General features: G+C 54.5%; 1 protein-coding gene and 1 long non-coding RNA gene across 3 annotated transcripts in view; both read right to left on the bottom strand.

Moving 5' to 3' along the window:
- The window catches only part of NCS1 (neuronal calcium sensor 1), a 55,730-nt gene extending 50,800 nt beyond the window's left edge, over positions 1-4,930 (bottom strand). For both annotated transcript variants that reach the window (XM_043469849.1, XM_043469850.1), the window contains exon 1: positions 4,729-4,930. In XM_043469849.1, coding sequence (XP_043325784.1) covers positions 4,729-4,792 — 64 coding nt within the window. In that variant the 5' untranslated portion in view covers positions 4,793-4,930. The remainder of the gene's footprint in view (positions 1-4,728) is intronic.
- Positions 4,931-12,791: 7,861 nt separating this feature from the next.
- On the bottom strand, positions 12,792-18,859 carry LOC122441272. Its single transcript, XR_006269310.1, has 3 exons — positions 18,733-18,859; positions 17,953-18,088; positions 12,792-12,899 (listed from the first exon to the last, which is right to left on the bottom strand). It is a non-coding gene; the product is annotated as an uncharacterized LOC122441272 (long non-coding RNA).
- Positions 18,860-24,895: the final 6,036 nt, after the last annotated feature.

Genomic DNA, 24,895 nt, shown 5'->3' with positions numbered 1-24,895 from the left:
CATTCTCCAGGATATGGAGTTTACAACGGACTTGCTATTTCCTGCCCAAAGGCCCACCGTTAAGAGTCTAACCTCGATTCCTCCTGCTGGTGCTCTGTTTAGCTTTCAGTGGAGTCAGGGAGCAGCCTCCTGGGTCTTACCCGCATGCACATGGGATGCAGAGGATTTGCAGAAGCCACCTCCCTTCCTAAGGGCCTTCCTTCTCCTGAGTGGCTTATCCTTTGCCCAGTGGTGGGGCCCTCCACACCCTGACTCACTCATTTATCTTTAGACGAGTGCTTAGATCCTGCCTCCCCTCTCTGGCCAAGCAGATTGGGAGGGGGAAGTGACCCTCAGAGAGTATCCCTTTCCCTGTAGGAAAGGACCCTCTTGGACCCTTCCCAAAGCCAGAGAGACTGGTGACAACCAGCATCTCTCAACCAGACTCCTGGGGATCCTCTTCTCTGCTCTGGGTCTCAGAGGCCTTAGCTGCCAGCTCCCCCAAAAACCCAGCCAGCCGCTCCTCCCCCCACATTCTGGGCATCAGGGGAAAGGCCGAAGAGACTCAAGGCTGGCAAGCCAGGGCAAGGCAGAGCCCGGGCTGACCAAGAGTGGCAGGGGGAGGTGACCTCCTCTGAGTCTTGGAAAGAGGGTCCATGGGAAGAGAGTGAGCACCATGAGGAGGGAGGGAGGTGGAGCTTTCTGCCTCTTGGAACCGGCTGGCGTGGGTCCAGAAGCCTTTAAATGGAGGCAGCTCAGACCACAACAAATGGCTTGAGCCCCACAAGCTCAGTTTTCCGGATGACCTGCCTGGTTTCCACCTGAGGGAAGGAATTACATTTCTCTTTCACATCTCCATCTCTGGGCCCAGCACAGAGTGAGCATTCAGGAAATGGTAGATCAGGGCAGACTCAAAATTAACAAGTTGTGGGGAGGGGGGCAGGGAGACTGCCGCTGGTAAAACAAGAACCTGCTAAGACTCGGGCCAACCAAAAGTCTCGTCATTCTATGCCTCCTGAGTGCCAGGCACAAAGACCAGGGCCATGGAAGATTCCTCTGCAGAGAGATGAGATGTACTTTGCCCACAAGATATATTTGCGACCAGTTCAGGATGAAGCCAAACTTTATAGTCAAAACAGTGTGTTAATTATGATCACTAACATGTATCCTTACACCCTTGACAAGTGTGTGTATACATTAAGGAGTCAGGTGGCTCAGTGGTAAAGAATCCTCTTGCCAACATAGGAGACATAAAAGACACGGGTTTGATTCCTGGGTCAGGAAGATCTCCTAGAGAAGGAAATGGCAAACCAAGCCAGTATTCTTGCATGGGAAATCCGACAGACAGAGGCTATTGGGCTACAGTCCATGGGGTCGCAAGAGCTGGCCATGACTGAGCGATTAAACAGCAACAACCATTCACTTTGTATCATGCTGTGCACAAATTATCTTGCTGCCTTGTCACATACCCTCGGAATCAGGTACCATGAGCACACCCATTTTGCAGGTGAGGAAACTGAGGCTCAGTTAGGTGAAGAGCCGGCCTGTCCCATAGCCTGGGCACACAGGGTTGACAACAGCCTCAACAAGTTGGACATGAGCCAGCCAGACCTCATAGAAACCAGGCCGCTGGCCATACCGAGCACTGTTTGATGAGTCCCAGCTGGGCAGGGCCTGCACCTCTTGCAAACCTCTTACTGCCCCTGGATGTGAACTGTGCCAGAAAGGGGTGAGGATTGGGTTACGGGGTGCTGATGACTTACAAAATCTTATCTGCAGGGGAGGAAAAAAGTCTGCTTTGCAGTGTCAAGGCTGAATGATGGAGCGGTTCAGCTAGGCTAAATCCAGTTGCGCCTAGGGAGGGCCACACAGTGGGAGCTTCAAGTCTGCCTCCTGCTTACACACACACACACACACACACACACACACACACACCAACAAGATCGTCTCTTCCTAAAACAGGAGATTCCCCACCAAGGATGGCAGCTGGCACTGACTGGGGCGTGAACATCTGGGGATCCCCTGGGGGTCCCCTATGGCCTTTGGTGGCAGGTTGGAGGTCACCTGAGGTGGTGGCCTAGGCCACCAGGTGATGCTGACACATGCCGGGACCCCGAGAACCGGTTGCAGACCTTGCAGAACCAAGGTCTGCATGACAGACACTCGTCAAGGAGACAAATGCCTGGGCCCAGCTCAGACTGAGAATCGGAAATCTGGGAGGCAACCAGACCCGGGCACCTTGGTGTTTAACTGGGGCTCTCCAGGAGATGCTGACATTTGAGAGTCCTCCCTACGCACTCCTCTCTGGACCCCGTACAAAACAGAGAATCCCTTGAACAAAGAGCAGATGGCTCCACGCCCTGTCACCAGGAGGCCCAGCTGTGGGCTTTAGAACCGGCTGGAGGCTTTCTCTGCTGTTCCTGCTGGGAGGTTCTCTATTCAACAGAGGCCTGCGGCCCTACTAAGTGCCAGCGCAACCAGAGAAGGAAGGGCCTGCCCTGAGGAAGGGGATGCCAGCAAGGGAGACAGACAGAAGGCCCGTGAGCCCGCCACCATCCCTGTCAGCCCAAACCCAAGTAGGAACTCCTGAGAAAAAGTACCCGACTCGTTTGCTCCCTCAGCAAAACTGTTCCAGGTCTCCAAAGGCCTTTAAAAATAGCCCGGCCCAGCCCAGCACCACGGGGCTGGTTCCCAACCAGACCTTGTTCACTCAGCTTCTCCAGAACCTGATACATCTGCCCCGAGAGAGGGGAGTGGACAAAATGACCTCCCCAGGAACCTTCCCATCCAGACTCCACCAACAAGAGCTTGGAAATCAGAAAGAAGAAAAGCTTCTCTGGATTTCTCAGGGCGACTTCTGAGGTCTCTCGAAGGGCATAACTTGGGAGCCAGACAGGCCTGCGTTCAAGTCCTGGCATCACCTGGTGACGGGAGGGCCGTGGGGTCCTGAGTTCTGGGACCACTGTGAAGACTGAACGTTTTAGCAAAGCAAGGAGTTTGATGCGTGATGCGCTCCAGGAGCAGGAACCTGGGCTTCACTCAGCTGACAGGTACCTCCCCTGCTCCCCTCCATTCCGGAGACACCTGGAGCACCCAAGTCCACCCCTCCTTTGAAGCCCACCATGCCCTTTGCCCGGGAAGACCCCCCACGCAGCCTGCCTGCTGACAGCTACGGGTCACATCCGGACAGAGCCTGCAGGAAGGCCCAGCAAACCTCACAAGACCACAGCCAAACTGGAAAGGACCACTTGCCCAGCTTGGAAAGAGGGTGAGAGCAGCAAGGATGGAGTCCTCTGAGCCTCACCCCCTTTGAGGAGCAGCTGCTGGGATGTGAGCGCCATGCTGCAGAATTCCACTGGAGAAGAGCCAGTACCTCTAGCGGACGAGCACCCACTCAGGAAAGCCCCTTTCATGCCAAGCACACGGGGACCAAGGGGCACGGAGTGGAAGTGTGGGCGCGGGCAGACCTGCAAACGTGCTCAGAAGATCAATGGAGCGGGGTGGGGGGGTGGGGAGCAGAGGTTGTGCAATGCACCACCAGAAGCCGAGCCTCCATCAACGGGTGCTGCTGGTGGTCAGCCCGCCACCTCCAGGGAGGGCGCAGAGCTGCCGGATCCACACAGCTGCCCAGGTATGGGTTCTGAATTCCAACCCAAGCCCAGAATCCCTGCCCCCTTCCCAGTCAGATCCCCCAGGCAGAAGCCCTTCCCCACCCCTCAGCAGTCTTATTGGAAATCCCCCAAAAGAGACCCTTTGTGGGTCAGGACCCAGAGCCATTAACTCTTGGTGTTCCGGGGGCATCTCCCAGAGGCTTGCAGGGAAGGGAGAAGTCTAGGATGGAGAAACTGGAGATGCGAGCGAACTGGAAAGGTGAGGAGTTGGACAAGTGGAGAGAGACACACTGGGACAGACCAAGCAACATCTGAGATGGGCAGACCCTCCTCTCAGGGGTGCCCCAGATGGTTACAGGATGCGGCGGGCCAGATCACCTGGGGCTGCAGAAACCCATTTCCCAGTCTGGCAAGTAGAGATGGAAGCCAGGAAGGTGAGATCAGGGCCAGAGGAGAGATCAGCCTGGAAGTCCTGCAGCCAAAAGGGCACCCGGGACCCTTCGCCGCCGCCACCGCCGCCAGCTCTCTGGCAAGTCTCGCCACCACCCCCCTCCACCCTCCCAACACACGATCAGGGCCACGGAGGGGGCGACAGGCCAACCTCGCAGCAGTAGCAGCGGCAGTAGCAGCAGCAGCATCGTGATGCATGAATCACCCGCCCCGCCGCCAGTCGGCTCCGCGCAGCCGAGCCACCTCGCTGGCTGGCGCCCCCTCCGCGGCCCACCGCCCCTCTCTCGTGCCCATCCCTGCCCTTTTGGACAGCTCTGCTGGGAGGTGGCCGCGAAGGGACCGGGGCCTGCCCCCCCGGCCCGGGGGTGGTCCCGCGCACGCTGACAGGCGGCAGACGTCCGGGGCGCGCGTGGAGACGGGGTGGGGGGGGTGCCCTAGAACAATAGGGCCAGGTGTGAGGTTGGGGGCGCGGCCGCGAGCTTCCGAGGGCCCCGGGGCGTGGGGGGCAGAGCAGGGAACGGCCGAGGGAGGGTGGCTGCCTCGCGGGGAGCTGGCCCCTCAGGGGCGAACACGGGGGCCGCGGAGCGGGCCGGTGGGGGGTGGGGGACCGCGCGTGGGGGGAGGGGCGCGAGGGGGCGGAGGCAGTGCCCGGGGGCGCGGGGCGGGGGGTCCCGGCGCGCGCACTCACAGTAGGTTTTCCTGGTCAGCTCCTCCACAACTTCAGGCTTCAACTTGCTGTTGGATTTCCCCATCCTCGGCGGCCGCGGCCCCCGCGCCCCGGGCCGGACCCCGTCGGGGCACCCAGCAGGAGCGGCTGGGCCGGGGCGGGGCGCGCGGGGGGCGCCGGCGGGCCGGGCCGGGGCCGCGCCTTTGTCTGCGCCGGGCCGGCGGGGCCGGGGCGCGGGGGCACCGCTCGGCAGGCCCGGGCCGTCCGGCCGCCGCCCTCTCCGGGCGCCGCGGCGCGGAGCTCCGCTGGGCTGGGCGCCGACGCGGCCGCGCTGTCGCCGCGGTCGTCCCTGGTTACTGAGCTCCGCGGCACATGCTCGCTGCTGCGCTTCGCTCTCGCCGCCGCCCCTGCGCTCCCCGCCTCCCGCCTCCCGCCCGCACCGGCGCGCGGGGGGTGGACCCGGAGCCGCCACTCAGCGCCGGGCGCCACCTCCCGCCCCGCACCCGCCCGCCCGGCTGGGCCTGCGCCGGCGGATCGGCGGCCCCGGGGAGCGCCGAGCCGGGCCCGCGGAGAGGCGCCCCTCCCCGGCCTCATCGGTCCCCGGGCCGGGAGGGCGAGGTCACCGACCCCTCGCCCCCGCCACCTCCCTGGCGGCGATCCGCGGCGCTCCGGGCTCCCCCACCCAACCCCACCCAGGGCGGAGCCGGGCCGGGGAGGGCCCGGAAGATCTGACGTGAATGAGGCCGAGGCTCGGGCCCGGAGACATTCATTCATTCGACAAGGATTTGCGGGGCGCTGGGGACGCCACGGAACAGGACCGGCGCGGTCCCAGCCCTCAAGGGGCGAGGGGCGGGAGAGGGGACAACAGGGCTCCACAGGATGGCACGTGTGGTGGCGGGGGGCACCTACCGGCCCGGGGAAGGTGACCTCCAAGCCCGGAGGAAGAGAGGGGGGCAGGGTGGTTGGGAACGTGTTCAAGGCCCCAAAACCTGGAGGAGGGAGGGAGGCCTGAGCCCCAGGGAGAGCGCCTCTCCGCACGAGAAGGGGGAGGGCCGGTGGGGACAGGCCTGCCCTCTCCCCAAGGAGCTGGGCCTCCGCGATTTGACAGGGTCAGATCTGCCTTCTCTGCATCTCCGGCCTCAGTGTGGAGGGGCACTCTGGGCCTGAGCTGTGGCCCAGACCAGTAGCCAGGGCTCCACCTGCATGGACAGAGGCCACAGATGGGGGGTGGGGGAAGTGAATGGTGAGGGAGCGTCTACACGGCCTTCCGCGGCCACCCCATCTCCAATGTCAACGTGGTGGGATCTCTCCTCTCCCTTCCCCAGCTTGGTCTGTTTTCTCTTTAGCAACAACCACAGATTTCATTAGCAGATTTTTCCATCATCGTTTGCTGTCCCCTCCACTAAAGTACCATCCCCACTCCCCCCATCCCCGCCCCAGGAATTCTTGTCTTACCTGTAGTTGTATCTCCAACACCTAGAAGGCCCCTGACTTGCAGTGGTCGGTCAGCAAACCTCTGCGAAGGAGGGAAGGGCTGACGGAGGAGGGACACCGGTGCTGGGGACCTGGCGGTGGACCGAGCGAGGCAGGAGAGCGGCCCTCCCTTAGGCCCGAGGGGATGAGGTGGTGGGCTTGGTCTCTTTTCATCCCCATGTTGGCACAGTGTTCAGACCTCAGGGGATCTGGGAAGCCCAGAGCAACTGGGGAGACAGAGAAATCCTGCTTCCCAGCCCCTCCAGTTGCCTCCTCCTCCCTCCAGACACATCCAGGCCAGCTTTTCCACTGAAGGCCTTGCCTGGCTCTCTGGCCCAGGAGGACTTGCTGGCCTCCTGGAGTTCGTTCTGTCAAGAAAGTGGGGAGGGCATGGACCCCAAGATCTGGGCCCACAGTTGGAGGCACCTGGGTTAGATTTGGGAGCAGGATGTCTCAACTGCGAGGACTGGTTCTGAATGGACCCCAGCGAGGGGCTTGGAGCTGACCAGCCCGGCGTGAGTGTCCTGTCTGGGAGGAGGGGCAGCCCACACGGGCACCAAGGCCAGATCAGGACGGCAGTGACAGCTGTAGCAGCTAAAGGACTTCCCCTGGTGGTCAGTGGCTAAGACTCCGCGCTCCTAATGCAGGGGGCTGGGGTTCCATCCCTGGTCAGGGAACTTGATCCCACATGCTGCAACTACAAGTTTGCACGCAGCAACTAAAATTCCCACGTGCCTCAACTGAGACCTGGCACAGCCAAATAAATACATAAAAGTAAACGTTAAAAAGATGTCACTTTACTGGGGGGGGGGGGGGAAGTACTCAATTCAGGGGAAACCTGTGGTCCCTTTCCTCAGGGAGCTCAGGGACCCCCTCCTCCCCCACCTGCCCCTCAGTGGTCCCCAAATCACACTCATAACAAATTCCATGAAAGGAGGTGAACCAGGCACAGAAATGCCTGTGGGGGCAGGGAGGCTCCTGGGGGCTTCCCAGATTCACAAATGGTCATTCAGCAAATATTTACTGAGCACCTATTATGTGCTGGGCCCCACAGGATAGAGATGAAACTCCTCCTATTGGGGAGCACACAGTTAACAAGTACTGTACTGTGCTAAGTCACTTCAGTCGTGTCTGACCCTTTGCAATCCTATGGACCATAGCCCACCAGGCTACTCTGTCCATGGGATTCTCCAGGCAAGAATACTGGAGTGGGTTGCCGTGCCGGAGAGTGATATAAACATAAAATTATGAGTAAAATATATAATGTCAGAGGTGAAAACATAATAAGGCAGAGAAGGGAGATGGTAAGTGCTGGAGCGGGAACTGGGAGGTGTTCACTAGTAGGGAGGCCTCACTGAGGACGCACTATTTGAACAAGGATCTGAAGGAGGGGTCGCCCTGAAGTGGAGCCCAGGTGGCCTGTGTGTGGCCTGGCAGGGGCTCAGCAAGGCGAGGCTTGGAGAGCATAGAAGAGCAGGAGATGAGGTCGGACTCAGGGATCTGTTGATACTTACCTGGATCCCTGGGCTGCTGAGCACTGATTTCAAGGCAGGCAGGGGGAAAACAGGGACCTTTGGGAGGTCACAGTCATCATCAGGGATGGTGGTGGGCAGGTCCAGCGTGGCGGGGAGGATATGGAGAGAACTGGTTAGACTCGGTCATGATTTGAAGGCAGAGATGGCGGAATAGCCGAATAGACTGGGTGGGGGTGTGAGACAAAGAGAGAAGGGAGTCAAAGTCAAGGCCGGAGATTCTGATCTGAGCCACTGGTTTCCATTTGCTACTGTGGGGAGTGGTCAGGATTGCAGGTGGGAAGAGCCGGAGTCTGGTTCTGGACGCGAGAGGTATGATATGCTTGTTAGGTGCCCAAGTAGAGATGCTGAAGAAGCAAGTGATACAGGTGCCTGGAGTTCATGGGCAGGCCCAGGCTGCAGGGAGTAGCTGAGGAGTCCTGCTGGCGGAGACGCAAGTTCAAGTTCTGTGACAGGATAGTCAGTAAGGGAGCTAGTGTCGTCGGAGGACTGAGCCCCGGGGGCACAGACTGGGGAGACAGGAGATGTGGGCAGTGAGGTAGGAAGAGCACCAGGAGGCTGGGGTGTCCCACAAGTCACCGGAAAGAGGGGAGAACGCATATTAGGAAGAGAAAGAGAGATACACAGGAGCTGGTCTGGGGCGAGGCTGGGCAGGGTGTTCTGGGTCCTCATGCTGTGGGAACACACATGGGGAGGTGCTGGGTCTTGGGGCCAGCCTTCCCTCTTTCGTGACCTGGATTTGGGCCCAAAGGGTCCCCGCCCACACCCAAAGGCCTTACCCCGAACCATGCTGGACTCAGCACTCAGATCCACTCTCTGAGGCCCTGGTCGTTCTCGCGAGAGCACTGGTTCCAGCTCTTTCTGCCACAGGAGTTGGGTGTTTAAGGTGAAGAAAAATGTGTAGCTGGGCTCCAAACCAGGATTTCGCGACCAGATTTCCACCTCAGAGGTTCCTCTCTGCTGCTATGGATTGGAGGGGGCCAGTGAGGGACAGAGGCCAGTGAGGAGCCAGGGAGTCAGGCCCACTGATTAGATGGGGGTTGGGAGTGAGATAGGGGAAGGGACCCAATGGATCCCTGGTGGAGGGGGAGCCTGGCAAGCAGCAGGTCATAAACCACCGCATGTAGAATAATCAAATTAGTTCCATATACCAATGTAGAAAGCAGTCTGAGGGGTATAAAGAGGTATGTGTGTCCGGAGAAAGTCCGTTCCATTCCATCAGTCAGGTGGATGCCAGGCAGGGCTGCCCGGGTACAACCAGCTGCTAGGAGTGGGGGTATGCTGGAATTTGGCCCAGTGGAGGGGGAGTGGAAGGAGGGGAAGGAGACCTACTGAACCCCCAACCTGGAGCAGGCATGCTAAGACCCAGGTTCAGGCCTGATCCCGTTCCTTATGTACCATGTGAAAGTGTTGTGTGTTAGTCGCTCAGTCGTGTCCAACTCTTTGCAACCCCATAGACTCTAGCCTGCCAGGCTCCTCTGTCCATGGAGTTCTCCAGGCAAGAATACTGGAGTGGGTTGCCATTTCCTCCTCCAGGGGGTCTTCCTGACCCAGGGATTGAACCCAGGTCTCCCGCATTGTAGGTGGATTCTTTACCATCTGAGCCATCAGGGAAGCCCCATGCACTGTGACTTTTGCAAATCATTTCCCATCTCATAGATGAAGCAGATCTTCTCACGGGAGAAAGATTTACAAGCATCAGAAATGCTTTGTACAGGCTCACAACAGAGTTAATATCTCTAACTTATTGAGAACTTTCAGGGGCTTCCCTGGTGACAGAGTGCAAAGAGTCTACGTGTAATGCGGGGGACAGGGTTCAATCCCTGGTCTGGGAAGATCCCATGTGCCACAAAGCAATGAACCCAAGCCCACAACTACTGAGCCTGCGCTCTAAAGCATGGTAACTCCAAGTACTGAAGTCCTCCCGCCCTAGAGCCTGTGCTCTGCAATAAGAGAAGCCACTGCAGTGAGAAGCCCAAGCACCTCAATTAGAGAGTAGCCCCCACTTGCTGAAACTAGATAAAAGCCTGCAGAGCAACAAAGACCCAGCACAGCCAAAAATAAATAAATTTTAAAAAAAGAACTTTCAGAACTTCCCTGGTGATCCAGTGGCTGAGACTCCAATGCAGGGGGCACAGGTTCAATCTCTGGTCAGGGAACTAAGACCCCACATGCCGAGAGGTATGGAGGCCCAAAAAAAAAAAAAAAAAAAAAAGAACTTTCAAGCTAATAAGAAAAAGATGAGCCCTCAAAACCTCCATAGAAATTGGGACTGTATATATATGGAATCTAGAAAGATAGTACGGATGATTCTAAATGCAGGGCAGCAAAGGAGACACGAACATAAAGAACATACCTTTGGACACAGTTGGAGGAAAAAAGGGTGGAGTGATTTGAGAGAATGGCACTGAAGCATATCCATTACCATATGTTAAATGGATAGCCAGTGGGAGTTTGATACGTGATGCAGGGAGCCCAAAGCCAGTGCTCGGGATGGGGTGGGGAGGGAAGAGGGATGGGGTTCAAGAGGGAGGGGATATATGTATACCTATGGCCGGTTCATGGTGATGTATGGCAAAAAGCATCACAATATTGTAAAGTAATTATCCTCCAATTAAAAAATAATAAAAAATTTAAAAAAAATAATAATAATAAAAAATAAAGAAATTGGGGAAAGAGCTCAAAGAATGCAAGTCTCCTGTCAGCACAAAAATTGTCCCTGACAACTCATCAGAGGGGCACAAAACCAATGAAAAAAAAAAAAGAATCAATGCCTGTTACCCAGTGTTGGCAAAGGAGTGAGAAAGTGGGCATCTGGACACTGGCAGGCAGGGTGTGAGCTGGTACAACCTTTCCGAAGAACATTTTGGCAGTAAATAGCCATATTCTCTGACTCAGCAATTCCACTTCTAGGAAATTATCCGAAGTCAACAACTAGAGCTCTGTACAAGTGTTTAGCTGCAAAGACGCTACTGTAGCAGCATTTCTAACAACAACAACAAAATGGAAACAACTTACAAATCGAAAAAAATGAGGCATTCATTTATCCATACTGTGGAATCCTGTCCAACGATACTAAATTCTAGCATGAATGGAAATCTGCTTACGTGAGACAGATCAGTTAACAGCACAAAAAGTTTCAAAAATCCTAGGATGATGCCAACTGTGAGATTGGGGGGGGAAAAAAATGTGTTCCTCATTGTGGTTTTTTTTGGCCGTGTTGTATGGATCCTAGGTCCGCGACCAGGCAGCCAACCCACACCCCCTGCAGTGGGAGTATGAAGGCTTAACTGCTGGATCACCAGGGAAGCCCCTGTGTTTCTTAATTAAGTAGTTTTTAATCATACTTTTTTTCTCCAAATTTAAAAATAATTGTCAGAAATATATAATCCAGGATCTCCTGCAGAAAAACCAGTCTCAGTGATACATGTGTCCTGTGGGGAAAAGGGTTCCTTGGTCGAATGTTTTGTGGGGACATCCCATCCAACAGGGCATATTGGCATACTAAAGGCTCTGAGAAGGCCTGCAGGAAAAGACATTTGTTTTATTTCAGCATTTTCATGCTTATTTTTTTCCTTAAGTCTTTAAGTCCCATGGAAGAAAGAACCATGAAGAGCCCATTGTTTTACAAGTTCTGACTCCCATGGGAAAAATGATGTCATGAAGAGGTGAGACGGATGGGGGTGAGGCATTGAGCCTTTAGTTGGCATCCCTACAGCGGGGGCAGAGAGAGCCCATCCAGTGGCCAGCTCCCTGCCCGTCTCAGACATCCTGCAGGTGCCCGGCCCATGGTAGGACCACAGGCCGGGTCCAGGTGGGCTGATTGGCTCTGTCCCCACAACATGCTGACTCCAGCCCATGGACAGTGGCTGCTGGACCGCTGTGTCAGGCAGGAGCTTGGCTGGAGAGTGGCAAGGACCGCTGAGGAGTGGGTCATGGTCACCGGAAAAGGCCGCACTGTGTATCTCAGCCTTCCTTTGGGAAGAATTTCCCACCTTTCTTGCCTGTGGGATGGCAGGCCACATGGTTCACCCCAAGTGAATTATCACCCGGGTAGGGCAAATGGTGATTGGACAGGACCAGAGAATCTGGGCTCAGAGAGGACCAGGAGCTGGTCACCCATCCACACTACAGCTGCCCAGTCACATCCTCACTGGGCCCTCTGGCCAGCAGCCCTGTGGTTAGGGGCCTGTGCAAGTAGCCAATCGCCTCCTCCCTGTTGAGGGAAGGAGGATGGAACACTGGTTAGCACAGGCCATGGAGCCAGACTGCGCTTACTGGTTGTGTGTGGCCTTAGGAGAGAGAGTTTACCACTCACACTCTTGGTGATGGTTTAGTTGCTCAGTCATGTCCAACTCTTGTGACCCCATGGACTATAGCCTGCCGCTCCTCTGTCCATGGGGATTCTCCAGGCAAGAACACTGGAGTGAGTTGCTATTTCCTTCTCCAGGGGATCTTCCCAACCCAGGAATCGAACCTGGGTCTCCTGCATTGCAGGCAGAGTCTTTACCAACTGAGCTATGAAGGAAGCCCACTTAAACTCTTTAAGTCTCAGTTTCCATATCAGAAAGTGGGCATAATAAAAATACCACTCCCCACAGAATCACTAGGAGGATTAAGTGATGTATGGAAATACTTAGCACTCCTTAGCAGAGACTGGCTATTATTAGTATGTGCATGAGTCTCGAAGTAGTGTCCGACTCTTTTCGAGCCCATGGACTGTAACCCGCCAGGCTCCTCTATCCATGGGATTTCTCAGGCAAGAATGCTGGAGTGGGTTGCCATTTCCTCCTCCAGGGGGTCTTCTCGACCCAGGGAGTGAACCTGTGTCTCCTGTGTCACTTGCATTGGCAGTGGATTCTTTACCACTGAGCCACTTGGGAAGCCATTGTTATTATTGTGCATGATAATACATGTTTTAATAATATTATAATTATTGTTATTGACAAAGGAAAAGAGAAATCATTTAATGCCACTATCGGTGGAAAGGACCCTGAACCAAGTGTGAATGCCGGTCGTCGGGTTGGGCCCAGGGCCCCTCTGAGCTCGGTCCCCTCACTCATAAGTTGGGGTGGTGGTGCCTTGGGGAGCCTGCTGCCACTCAGGGCTGCTTCTGGGCCTTGCAATGGGGCTTTCCCGGGGCAGAAGGCGAGGCTGTCTGTCTCAGGAGCAGCTGAAAGAGTGGGTCTGTGAATGAGAAGAAGGTGAAAACTCATTGGCCTGGGGACAGAGGTCTCCCTCCCTAGTTCTCATGGGCCCCCAGGAGGTGAGAAAGGAGTTCTTTGCTCCTGCAATGACTGTCGCTCCTGCTCGACATTAACAGGCAGTGTTCTAGTCCTCAGAGTCTCTGCCCCATGAGCTTGGGAGACGTTCCTTCTCCGAACCTCACCTCCCCAGGAAAGCTTTCTGTAAGGGTCTTGAGTGAGGTGCTTCTTAGAAGTGGGCAGCTGGACACACACACATTCACACACACACACTCACACACTCACACACTCACACACACTCCTACTGTCCCACTGTGAGCCTCACGCCCACGCAAAGGGGACCAGTCTGCTGGCTGGCGCTCCCCTGCCCTTGCCAACCCCACTGAGGCTCGGGGTCTGGGGGAGGGTCAGGAAACCCATGCTTGCCCCCGACCCAGCTGAAGCAAAATGGGCACTTAGGGCACCTCACAGTAAGGGCAGCCTTGGGGCAGGGCTGGTTCTTCCCTGACATCCCAGCTCCCAGAGATGGAAGCCCACTGAGGGCAGCAGAACCAGCAATGTCTGTACACACAGAAGCGCTCAAGGAACTAAGGGAACGACCAGAGACCAGGCTGCGGAGGGGCGGGAGCCAGGGGTCTCCAGGGCGTGGGAGCTAGCAGCAGAGACAAGGAAGCCCCGTCTCCAGGCTGGGGTGTCCTCTGGCCTCTTCCTCCTGCTCTGCAGCCCTTTGTGCAAACTCCAGTCCCGAGAGAGACTGTGTGATGGCCACACGGGGGTTCTGGGGACCACACTGGATGGGGGATGGGCAGGGCAGCTGGTCGGACAGCTCCCCCAGGGCTGCTCCCACTGCAGGAAGGAGGGGTCTCCCTCCAAAACACTGGGTGTGTTTTCCAGAAGAATGGGGCTCGGGTTAGCAGATGATGACTGGGACCCTGCTTCCCAGGGGGACGTTTCTGACTCTGCAAACAGTATCCTCCTGCCCAGCTCAGCCTGCTATTCCCTCCAGCTCATGTGCCCACCAGACTGAGTCACAAAGCCCAGTCCCGGGAGAGGATCTGATGGGCTTGCATGAGTCAAGTGTTTGCCTGGTCCCATCAGCCCTGGCCAGCGAGGTTAGGTCCCATAGTTCCAGCTTCAGAGGTCCACCCTCCAGAAAGGGGAGCTGGACAGACATCCCGAATGCCAGCGACCACTGCGTTTGAGAATCCTCAAAACTAGGAGCCTCTATTTGAAGCCCACCAGGTCCAACATGCCCACCTTGTGGATGGGAGAGAGGCAGACAGAGGCTTGCTTCTCTCTGCGGGGTGGGAGCTGGGTCCTGCGGCTTTTGCCGGGCACAGTGGAGTCTCCAGGGACCAGCGGGGTCTCCGGGGTCAAGCTTGAACATGCTCAGAGCAGGAGTGGGAGGAGGGACAGCTCTCCTGGAGGCACAAACCCTGGAGCCCGTGACCACCCTGGGTGCCAGCGAGCTGCCCATCCCCTGGCCCACCCCCAGCACATCAGTGAGTTGCCTGTTGGTTTCCAAGCCAGGCCCAGCAGCTCCTTGTCCTCGAGAGTGCCAGAGCCAGTGTTAGGAGCCATGACTCCTGTGGGCAGATCCAAGAGACACTTCCTGGGAGAGGGCCTGACAGTCGCTGGGGCCTGGCCCAGCTCTCCCAGAGTCCCAGCCCCCATGCAGCAGTTATCTCTGTGCCAACCCAGCAGCTGCATGAGGGCATCACTGCTTGTGTCTTATCACTGCTGCCTGGCCAGGACCCAGTCCAGCAAAAGCTCAGACCACACTGATGAATGGGGTTGCTGACTCTTCAGCCCCTTGACGCCCCTTCGGCCATCATGTTAGATCCATCCGTCTCCTTGAGGTTGACCATGCACTGAATACAGTAGTGCCCAGGCCACTATCCTGGGCTCCAGGCCCACTAAGCTCCTTCCAGTGCAGACTTGGACAATCGTGCTCACTCTCTGGATCGCAGTTTTCCCATCTGTACCTTGAGGGGCTTCACGGTCCCTTCTGGCTGTGACACTGGGTGGTGTACCAGTTCCAAGTTGGGGCTCGGTCCTGAAGCATTGGAGCTGGCCAGTGTGCAAGGGGGACACCCGGCCATCTTGTGGAGTCCTTCAGAGCCTCCTGCGTTCACACTTGAACTTGGTGAAGAGCAGGTCCTGCCGTAACAGTGGCGGCTACCGCTCACTGCACTGCTGCTGTGTGCCAGGTGCTTCCGGAGTGCCAACTCATGGGCCTTGGCAAATCCTTCTGGGTTAGGCAGCCAGGCCCAGAGAGGTTGAGGAGCTGGGTCTCTGTCACACAGCTGCTGACCAGCCATAGGGATTCAAGTCAAGCTTGTCTGATCCCGGGCCTGTGAGTTCACTATGTGGTACAGAAACATCCTGAAATCTGGGAACTCAACCAGGGGACTCTGAAACAACTCAGAGCGGTGGGATGGAGTGGGAGACGGGAGGGAGGTTCGAGAGAGAGGGGGCGTAGGTACATCTGTGGCAGATTCATGTTAATGCTTGGCGGAAACCAACACAATACTGTAAAGCAGCTATCCTTCGATTAAAAATAAACACATTTTAAAATAAAAACTTTTAAAAATCCTGAAATCTGAGTACAAAGGCACGTGTGCTCTGCTGAGACCCATCTTCTCTAACTGCTTGGCTTTAGGGCTCACTGATGCTGGCAGAAGGCAGGGCACCCACACAATTTGGGACTACCTACTAAGGCATGGTAGGTCTTCCCTGTAGCTCAAAGACCTGGGTTCAACCCCTGGGTTGGGAAGATCCTCTGGAGAAGGGAATGGCAACCCACTCCAGTATTCTACCTGGAGAATCCCATGGACAGAAGAGCCTGGCGGGTTACATCCATGGGATTGCAGAGTCGGACACGACCAAGCGACTAACTACCATGGTCACTAAGGCATGGGGCTTCCCAGGTGGCGCTAGTGATAAAGAACCAACCTACCAGCACAGGAGACATAAGAGACTCGGGTTCCATCCCTGGGTTGGGAAGATCCCCTGGAGGAGGGCATGGCAACCCACTCCAGTATTCTTGCCTGGAGAATCCCATGGACAGAGGAGCCTGGTGGGCTACAGTCCATGGAGTCGCAAAGAGTCCAATATGACTAAAGCGACTTGGCATGCACACACGCACTGAGGCATGAATAAGTGAGCACCGCCACCTCTGCAAAGCCTCTTCCTCCAAAACCTCTGGGGGGCCAGGAGGGCTGCATCTGCTTGGCCTCTGACATTTTGGGGAGGCAGCCTGACATCACCCCTTGGGGTCCAGCAAGCAGTGGGTGGTCATCAGCTGTGTATCTTGAAAGCTCAGTCTCCACGGCCTCTGGGCCATCACTAACAGGTCAATGTGTGGACCACGCGCCCACGTTCCCTCACTGACCGCTGGCCGAGGGTGCCTGACCCAGGGCTCTATGCCCAGCACGGGATCCTTGCCTGCCCTTCGAAGCCCAACCCACTGGGCGGGGCCGGGGGGGGTCATAGGAGGTCTTTGTGTGGGTTCTGGGAACAGAGCGGCAGAATGCCATGCATTAGAAGGCAGGACCAGCCGCTCTGGGGAGGTGGGGGCACAGGGCTGAGAGCTTGGAGGTGGAGTTCCAGAACTGTCTTTCCTGGACTCCCCATCTCTCTGCACCTTCATTTATAAGAGAATGGCCTCTGCTCCTCCTGACTGAAATGCTTCTAGGGCTGACATCCAGCCGGCCCCCTGCCAAGCCCCAGTGGGTTAAATATGGGCTGGGGGCCAGGAAGGGGACATCCCTCCTCCCCCCCACCCCCCGCCTCCACTCTGAGACCGCATCCAGCAACATACGCACCCAAGCACCACATCGCTGGGAGCTGGCTGGCTCCCAGGCTGGGGACGGGAAGGCAGAAAAGACCCACGGGTCCATGGAAGTGGCCTCTCTTGCCTCCTGCCTAGCCCAGCAGCTCCTGCTTCTTGTGGTTCTCTGCCTCCTCTCTCTACTCGAAGGACACCTGCCAACACCCAGCTGACGGCAGAGCGCCCTGGAGCCTTGGGCCTGGGGACAGACTGAAGGCAGCAAACCAGAGGGAAAGGGAGGTGTCACTTTTGGCTCCTTCCAAACGGGCTGCCGGCTCGGGGATGACTTGTCTCCAAGCGTGAGGCTTGGCCCTTAGCCTGGAAGACCGTGGAAGTCAGTGCAGTCTAAGAGGTGGCGGGGGAGGCCCTGTAAGGACTTGGCCCCTGACTGCCCGTGTGGCCCGAGGTTCTCCCTGGTCTGCTGCGTGGCTGGGTCTCCCGACAGGCCGCTCTGGAGGAGTAAATAAAGCCTTGTTAATAATTCTGTCTGAATCACCTGGCACGGCCTCTGGATGCTCTGTGCTAAGAGCGGTTCATGGGGGCCTGGAGAGACTCATTACTGGGAGGTAAAACGACTGAAAATCCATGAGGCCACCTGCTAATGGCTTTTATGAGGTCTGGACCAGGCAAAGGTAGGAGCCCCACGACTGAGGGCCACGGATATGCTGGGTGGGCAGAAGAGCCTGCATGCCAATCCCAGAAGGGGTAAACGAGCTTTCACTCCAAACCAAGGAAATCAGTTTCAAAGATCAAACCAGTCCATCCTAAAGGAAATCAACCCTGAATATTCACTGGAAGGACTGATGCTGAAGCTGAAGCTCCAATACTTTGGCCACTTGATGCAAAGCGTCGACTCACTGGAAAAGACCTTGATGCTGGGCAAGACTGAGGGCAAAAGGAGAAGGGGGCGACAGAGGATGAGATGGCTGGACGGCATCACTGACTCAACGGACGTGAGTTTGAACAAACTCCAGGAAACAGTGAAGGACAGGGAAGCCTGGTCTGCTGCGGTCCACGGGGTCGAGAAGAGTCAGGTACGACTGAACGACTGAGCGACAGCAGCAGCCATGGAAGTCTTGCTGCTCCTGGTCAAAACTCAGAGTGAGGCTTGGAAAGGACTCGCCCCAGGAGACAGCACAGCTGCGCTCTGAGCCCGGCACTTGCTGTGTGGCCGTGTGCAGGTCAGCTGCCTCTGGGAACTCACCTTGTCTGCTGCTTCTGTGGAACCAGGCGGGTCCCCTCTTGTGTTCTCAATATTGTCTGGGGTCAAGGCTCCTGAAGTTCCACCTGGCTGCCTGCCTTCAGGGCACCCGTGATGAATGAATGTCATTAGCAGATTCCTAGGAAGGACACTTGGTATAAACCATCCCCGACCCCCGCCATGACAGCCCTTCCACCCTCCCCCTTCTTGTCTCAGAATTCTGCCCCAACATTTTCCAGGGAGACTTCCAGAACCCTCCAGGGAGACTGCAAAGTTCCTCAGGACGTCCTGATCCCTTGTGCATCCCTTCTGTCAGAGTGTTCATCTGCTGGAGCTCTTTATGGTAACAGAAAACCTGACCTAAACCGGCTAATAATTGATGCTTTCCAACTGCAGTGCTGGGGAAGACTCTTGAGAGTCCCTTGGACTGCAAGGAGATCAAACCAGTCAATCCTATAGGAAATCAACCCTGAATATTCATTGGGAGGACTGATGCTGAAGCTGAAGCTCCAATACTTTGGCCACCTGATGTGATGAGCCGACTCATTGGGAAAGACCCTGATGCTGGGAAAGATTGAGGGCAGGAGGAGAAGGTGGTGACAGAGGATGAGATGGTTGGATGGCATCATTGACTCAATGGACATGAGTTTGAGCAAACTCTGGGAGATGGGAAGGACAGGGAAGCCTGGCATGCTGTGGTTTATGGGGTCACAAAGAGTCAGACATGACTGACTGAACAACAACAAAACTGGCTACAACATAAAGGGAACTTTATTGACTCACGTAACTCAGGATTCCAGCAGGATCTGCCCTCAGGCAAGGCTTGTTCCAGGCATACAGGCTCTGAGAGGATCTGGGTTTCCCCTCTCCATTTCTGGCTCTGCATCCTCAGCATTGGGACCATTCTTAGGAAGGTTCTCCAACCTGCTGCAGCTGGCAGTTTAGGCGGCCCACTTGGTGTTTGCATCTTGCTGAAAGTGACCCACTTCCTCCCCTGCCAACCAATCTATGTGGTGGGGTGGAGAGACAAGGGATGTGCTGATCAGTCTAAACCAGTTGAGCTTCAAGCCTAGAGCTGGGAGTATGGGGTCAGTCTCACCCACACCACAAGTCTGAGAAACCTGAGGTTCCAGTATGGGATAGAAAAGAGGAGATAAAAGTGTGAGAGGCAGCAGGCGAAGTCCCTCACATTGCTTTTTTGTGCTGTAATTATCAATACACAGATCTGGGTGCTGTCTGACCATATTCAGTTCAGTTCAGTTCAGTTGCTCAGTTGTGTCCGACTCTTTGAAACCCCATGGACTGCAGCATTCCAGGCTTCCTTGTCCATCACCAACTCCCGGAGCTTACTCAAACTCATGTCCATTGAGTCAGTGATACCATCGAACTATCTCATCCTCTGTTATCCCCTTCTCCTCCTGCTTTCAGTCTTTCCCAGCATCACGGTCTTCTCTAATGAGTCAGCTCTTTGCATCAGGTGGCCAAAGTATTGGAGTTTCAGCTTCAGTATCAGTCCTTCCAATGAATACTCAGGACTGATTTTCTTTAGGATGGACTGGTTGAATCTCTTTGCAGTCCAAGGGACTCTCAAGAGTCTTCTCCAACACCACAGTTCAAAAGCATCAATTTTTCAGCACTCAGCCTTCTTTATGGTCCAACCCTCACATCCATACATGAGGAAAAACCATAGCTTTTTCAAAGACACCACATCTCTTATATTTCCTGCATTAGCAGAAGGATTCTTTACCACTAGCACCACCTGGGAAGCCCAACATGGTATGTATAAATAAAACCAAATTAAAATGGGTAGACATTGAATAGACATTTCTCTGAAGAAGATAACAAATGACCAACAAGCACAGAAAAGATGCTCAGCATTAGGGGAAAGGAAATCAAGACCACATGTGTGCGTGCGTGCTCAGTCTTGGGCAATTCTTTGCAACCCCATGGACTGCAGCCTGCCGGGCTCCTCGGCCCACGGGATTTCCCAGGCAAGAATAGTGGGGTGGGTTGCCATTTCCTTCTCCAGGGGATCTTCCCGACCCAGGGATCAAACCCAGGTCTCCTGCATCTCCTGCATTGGCCAGCAGATTCTTTACCACTGGAGCCACCAGCGAAGCCTAACCCTAATCAAGACCACAGTGAGAAACCAAATTGCAACTATTATGATGGCTATGATAAAAACAAAACAACACAGGAAATAACAAATGATGGCAAAGAACACTTCTGGAGAAACTGGCATTCTTATGTACCACCAAAGGGAATGTAAAATGGTGCAGCTGTTGTGGACAACGGTATGGCAGTTCCTCAAAAGTTTATATACAAAACTACCAAATGATCCAGCAATCCACTTCTGGGTATATACTTAAAAGAGTTGAAAACAGAGACTTGAATAGATGCCTGTGCACCCATGTTCACAATAACCAAACAGTGGGAGCAATCCAAGTGTTCATCAGCGGATGAACGGATAAACGAAATATGGCATGTTGAGTGTGTATATAAAATGGAATATGACCCATTCTTAAAAAAGAATGAAATTCTGAGACATGTCACAAATGAACATTGAAATTATTATGTGAAGCCAAATGCCTATTCAGATCTTTTGCCCATTTAAAAAAATGGGTTACCTTTTTATTGAGTCATGTGTGTTCTTCATACATCCTGGAAACAAGACAATTCTCAGATATATAATTTGCTAATATTCGGGCTGTCTTTTCAGTTTCTTGATGATGCCCTTTGAAGCACGTAAGTTCTCATTTTCATCAACTACAGTTTACCTTTCTTTATTGCTTGTCTTTGGTGTCATAGGTAAGAAACCATTGACTAATACAAGGTCATAAAGATTTACCCCATGTTCTCTTGTAAGAGTTTTATAGTTTCAAGTGTATGATCCATTGAGGTAATTTGGGTATATGGTGTGAGGTAAGGTTATAAATTTACTTTCTACACGTGAATATCCAGTTTTCCTTAGCAGCATTTGTTGGGGGGCAGGGGAGATCCTTTTCAGTTCGAATTGAATGGTTTTGGAACCCTTGTCATAAATGTTTGGGTTTATTTCAGGACTTTCTATTTTATATTATTGAGCTATACATTCATACTTAGACCAATACCACATTCTCTTGATCATGACAGCTTTGTAGTATGTTTTGAAATTGAGAAATGTGAGTACATCAGATTTGTTCTTCTTTTTCAGATTGTTCTGGCTACTATGAAAGTGTTAGTCACTCAGTTGTGTCCAATTCTTTGTGACCCCTTGGACTGTAACCCGCCAGGCTCCCCTGTCCATGGAAGTCTCCAAGCAAGAATACTGGAGTGGGTAGCCATTCCCTTCTCCAGGGGATCTTCATAACCCAAGGACTCAACTCCGGTCTCCTGCATTGCAGGCAGATTCTGCTACTATGGATTCCTCAAATTTGCACATGAATTTGAAGAACAACTTGTGAACCTCTGCAAAGAAAGCTGCTGGGATTTGGCTAGGGATTACACTGAATTCTAAGATCAATTTGGGGAGTATTGTCCTCTTTAACAATATTGTTTCCTGATCCATGAGTATGAGATTGCTTTCTATTTATTTCAGTTCAGTTTAGTCATTTAGTCATGTCCGACTCTCTGCGACGCTGTGGACTGCAGCATGCCAGGCTTCCCTGTCCATCAACAATTCCCAGAGCTTGCTCAAACTCATGTCCACAACCATCTCATCCTCTGTCATCCCCTTCTCCTCCCACCTTCAATATTTCCCAGCATTAGGGTCTTTTCCAATGAGTCAGTTCTTCGCATCTGGTGGCCAAAGTATTGGAGTTTCAGCTTCAGCATCAGTCCTTCCAATGAATATTCAGGACTGATTTCCTTTAGGATGGACTGGTTGGATCTCTTTGCTATCTAAGGGACTCTATTTAAGTCGTCTTTAATTTCTTTCAGGGCTTCCCTGGTGGCTCAGCTGGTAAAGAATCCATGTGGGAGACCTGGGTTCAATCCCTGGGTTGGGAGTATCCCCTGGGGAAGAGAACAGCTACCCACTCTAGTATTCTGGCCCAGAGAATTCCATGGACTGTATAGTCCATGGGGTCACAAAGGGTCAGCGATGACCGAGTGACTTTCACTAATTTCTTTCAATGCTTTCATTTTCAGAGTATAAATTTTACACTTCTGTTAAATTTATCTGTTTTATTCTTTTTGATGCTACTGTAAACGGAAATGCTTTACTTTCATTGAATGGATTGTTCATTCCAAGTGTATAGAAAGAGTTGGTTTTTGTATATCGACCTTGCCTCCTCCTTGCTTGCTTTTGCACCTCCAAGCTTCACATGGCAGGCAGTCACGGCGGCAAAGACTGGGCGTGGGGCAAGGCTGGAGGCCAGGCCGCCAGCCGCGAGGCAGCAGCTGATGTTGTAATCCAGGTGACAGGCGTGCGTGGCTGGCCTGGCCAAGTGGGGAAAGAGAAGTGGGTGGGCTTGAGCCACAGGATGGGGTGGGAGAAAAGAAAATGTCAAGGATAAGGCCCATACGCCCCACTATATGCAAAATAGGTAACAGGGAATACTACTCAGTACTCTATAACGGCCTCATATGGGAAAAGAATCTCAAAAAGAGTGGACATGTGTGTATGTATAACTGATTCACTTTGCTGGACACCTGAAATGAATACAACATTGTAAATCAACTATCTTCCAATAAAGTGTTTTTTAAATGAACAAGAACAACAAAAAAGGGTAAGACCCTAAATTTCTGGCCTGGATCACATTTACCAGGATTAGGGGTAGGTGGCGTCATGGTAATTTCATTCTGAAAGTGTAGCTTTGAAGTGCCTTTAAAACAAGCCGAAGGAAGGGGATTAATTCCTGGCAGTCTAGTGGCTAGGACTTAGCACTCTTTCTGCCAAGTACCTGGGTTCAATCCCTGTTGGGGAACAAAAAAGTTCCATAAGCCACGAGGCACAACAATAACAAAAAAAATGCCACCAGTTTCAGAGGCAGCTGAGTAAGCCATTAGTAGCTCAGGGCAGCTCTAGGCTGGAAATAAAATCCTGGGCGTCAGAGAGCAGGAAAAGACAGCTGGGCAGTGGCCGAGAAGCCAACACCAAATGGATGGACACAGGAAGCCAACTGTGGCCAAGTAGCTGGAGAAGAAAGCTGAAGGTGAGGCCCCCGGGCGGGAGAGTCCCACGGTGCCATAAGCTGCTGAAGTCACGGCAGGTAATAACCCAGCCTCAAAGACTGCAGGAGACTTCGGCCAATGGAACCCAGACTGCACTGAGTTGGGTGTGTGTGCGCACACACTCAGTTGTGTCCAATTCATTTGCAATCCCACGGACTGTAGCCCACCAGGCCCCTCTGTCCATGGGATTTTTCAGGCAAGAATCCTGGGGTGGGTAGCCATTCCCTTCTCCAGGGGATCTTCCTGACCCAGGGATCAAACCCACGCCTCCTGCACTGGCCGGCGGATCTTGACCACTGTGCCTGGGAGGGAAAGAAGCAGAGCCAAGAAGCTTGCCCTGTAAGTGGGGGTTGGGGGCTGCTGTTCAGCCTGGGGAGACTTAGTTGTTAATGGGAAAAACTTGAACAAGCTGTATTGCTGGTGGGAAGGGGTCAGTTAAACTGGAAAGGGTGGGATGAAAGAGGGAAGGAAGCAGGGGCCGCGGTCATGTGCTCAACTCTACCCCACGCACCCTGTCCCCTGCAACTGCTCTCTCATCAGGCAGTGGGAGCCAGACAAACCATTCATATTGTAGTTCTGCAAATACCCGTGTATTACGTGCTTTCAGCCCTTATTGAGCCTGGAAGACTAGAGCCCAAGACCTGAATGAGACGCCTGCTACGTGCATAATCGAGAATGGCTGATGCAGAGAGTCAAGCTCAGTTCTGCATGTTCCCACGAGCAGTTTCCTCGGTTTTTATGAAGGTAAGCATCCCTGGCAGCTGGGAAGGACTGGTGTAGGGTGCGGATCCTGCGAGGGGCACGACCCCATAAAACCCGGCCCCCAAACTACGCAGGCAGCTGCTCCCCATGTGCAGGGCCGGGTCAGTGTGACGGCTGGATGGATGTTCAGCAGTGCCCGCTGGGCACGCAGCTCGAGCCGGGGACAGCTTGGGTCTGCGGGAAGTCAGCGCTTTCTCACCCCACTTAGCAGCCACGTTGTCGCACAGCCTGAGGGACCGTGCAGCTCTCCACCTGCTGACCTCACGGATTCTGGGCAAGGGCAGAGCGTCCGGAGGAGGCGGCTGCCACACGGAAGCAGCCCACGTGGGCACCGGGAGGACTCCACGGGCTCCTGGGGGCGGTGGGCTGCTGTCGGCCAGCAGATCTGGGTCAGCCCTGTTCAGCCAGCTCATTAGAGAAACCAGAAGGCGGCTCAGACCCACCAGCATGGGCCTTCTTGCCCCTGAGCAGCACCCTGAGGTAGAGGGTCCAGGTAGTGTCTTCTGCAGCCTGTGAGGCTCACGCACAGTTGAGCTCAGACGGCTGTGATTCTAACCGTGGAGGAGGAAGCCTCCCTCTTCTGATGGAGGGGAGTGGTTCAGCGGCCCCCCAGCCCCTGCCTGCACCCTCCTCCCCTGAGTACCGCTACAACCCCGCCAGGTGGGCCCAGAGACAGGATGCCATCTCACTGCTGTGGGTCCAGCAGGAGCCTGCATGGGTGGGCACTCAACCCCATGAACTCCTGGGGCAGGTCTCGACCAGGGAGCTGGGCTCTCAAGGTGTGGCCTGGCACCAGCTGAGGCAGCATCACCTAGGAGTTTGTAAGCAATGCAACCTCTTGGGCCTGGAGGAGACCTACTGAATCGGAAGCCCTGGGCCCTCTGGGGGGACTCACGCTTGCTCAGGTCTGAGATGCACCGGGTGAGACAGTCCCCGGGTCCTTCCCGCACCTTCCCTCAGCTGTCCCCTTCCTGCCTCAGCACCCCGTGCTCTTGACAGCCTCACCTGACTCCTAAGCTGTCCCTTCTCC

The sequence above is a fragment of the Cervus canadensis genome, chromosome 5 (genome assembly GCF_019320065.1).
Source record: "Cervus canadensis isolate Bull #8, Minnesota chromosome 5, ASM1932006v1, whole genome shotgun sequence".
NCBI classification, from domain to species: Eukaryota; Metazoa; Chordata; class Mammalia; order Artiodactyla; family Cervidae; genus Cervus; species Cervus canadensis.
Note: the sequence above shows the minus strand (reverse complement) of the source record. Positions and strands in the feature narration are given on the sequence as shown.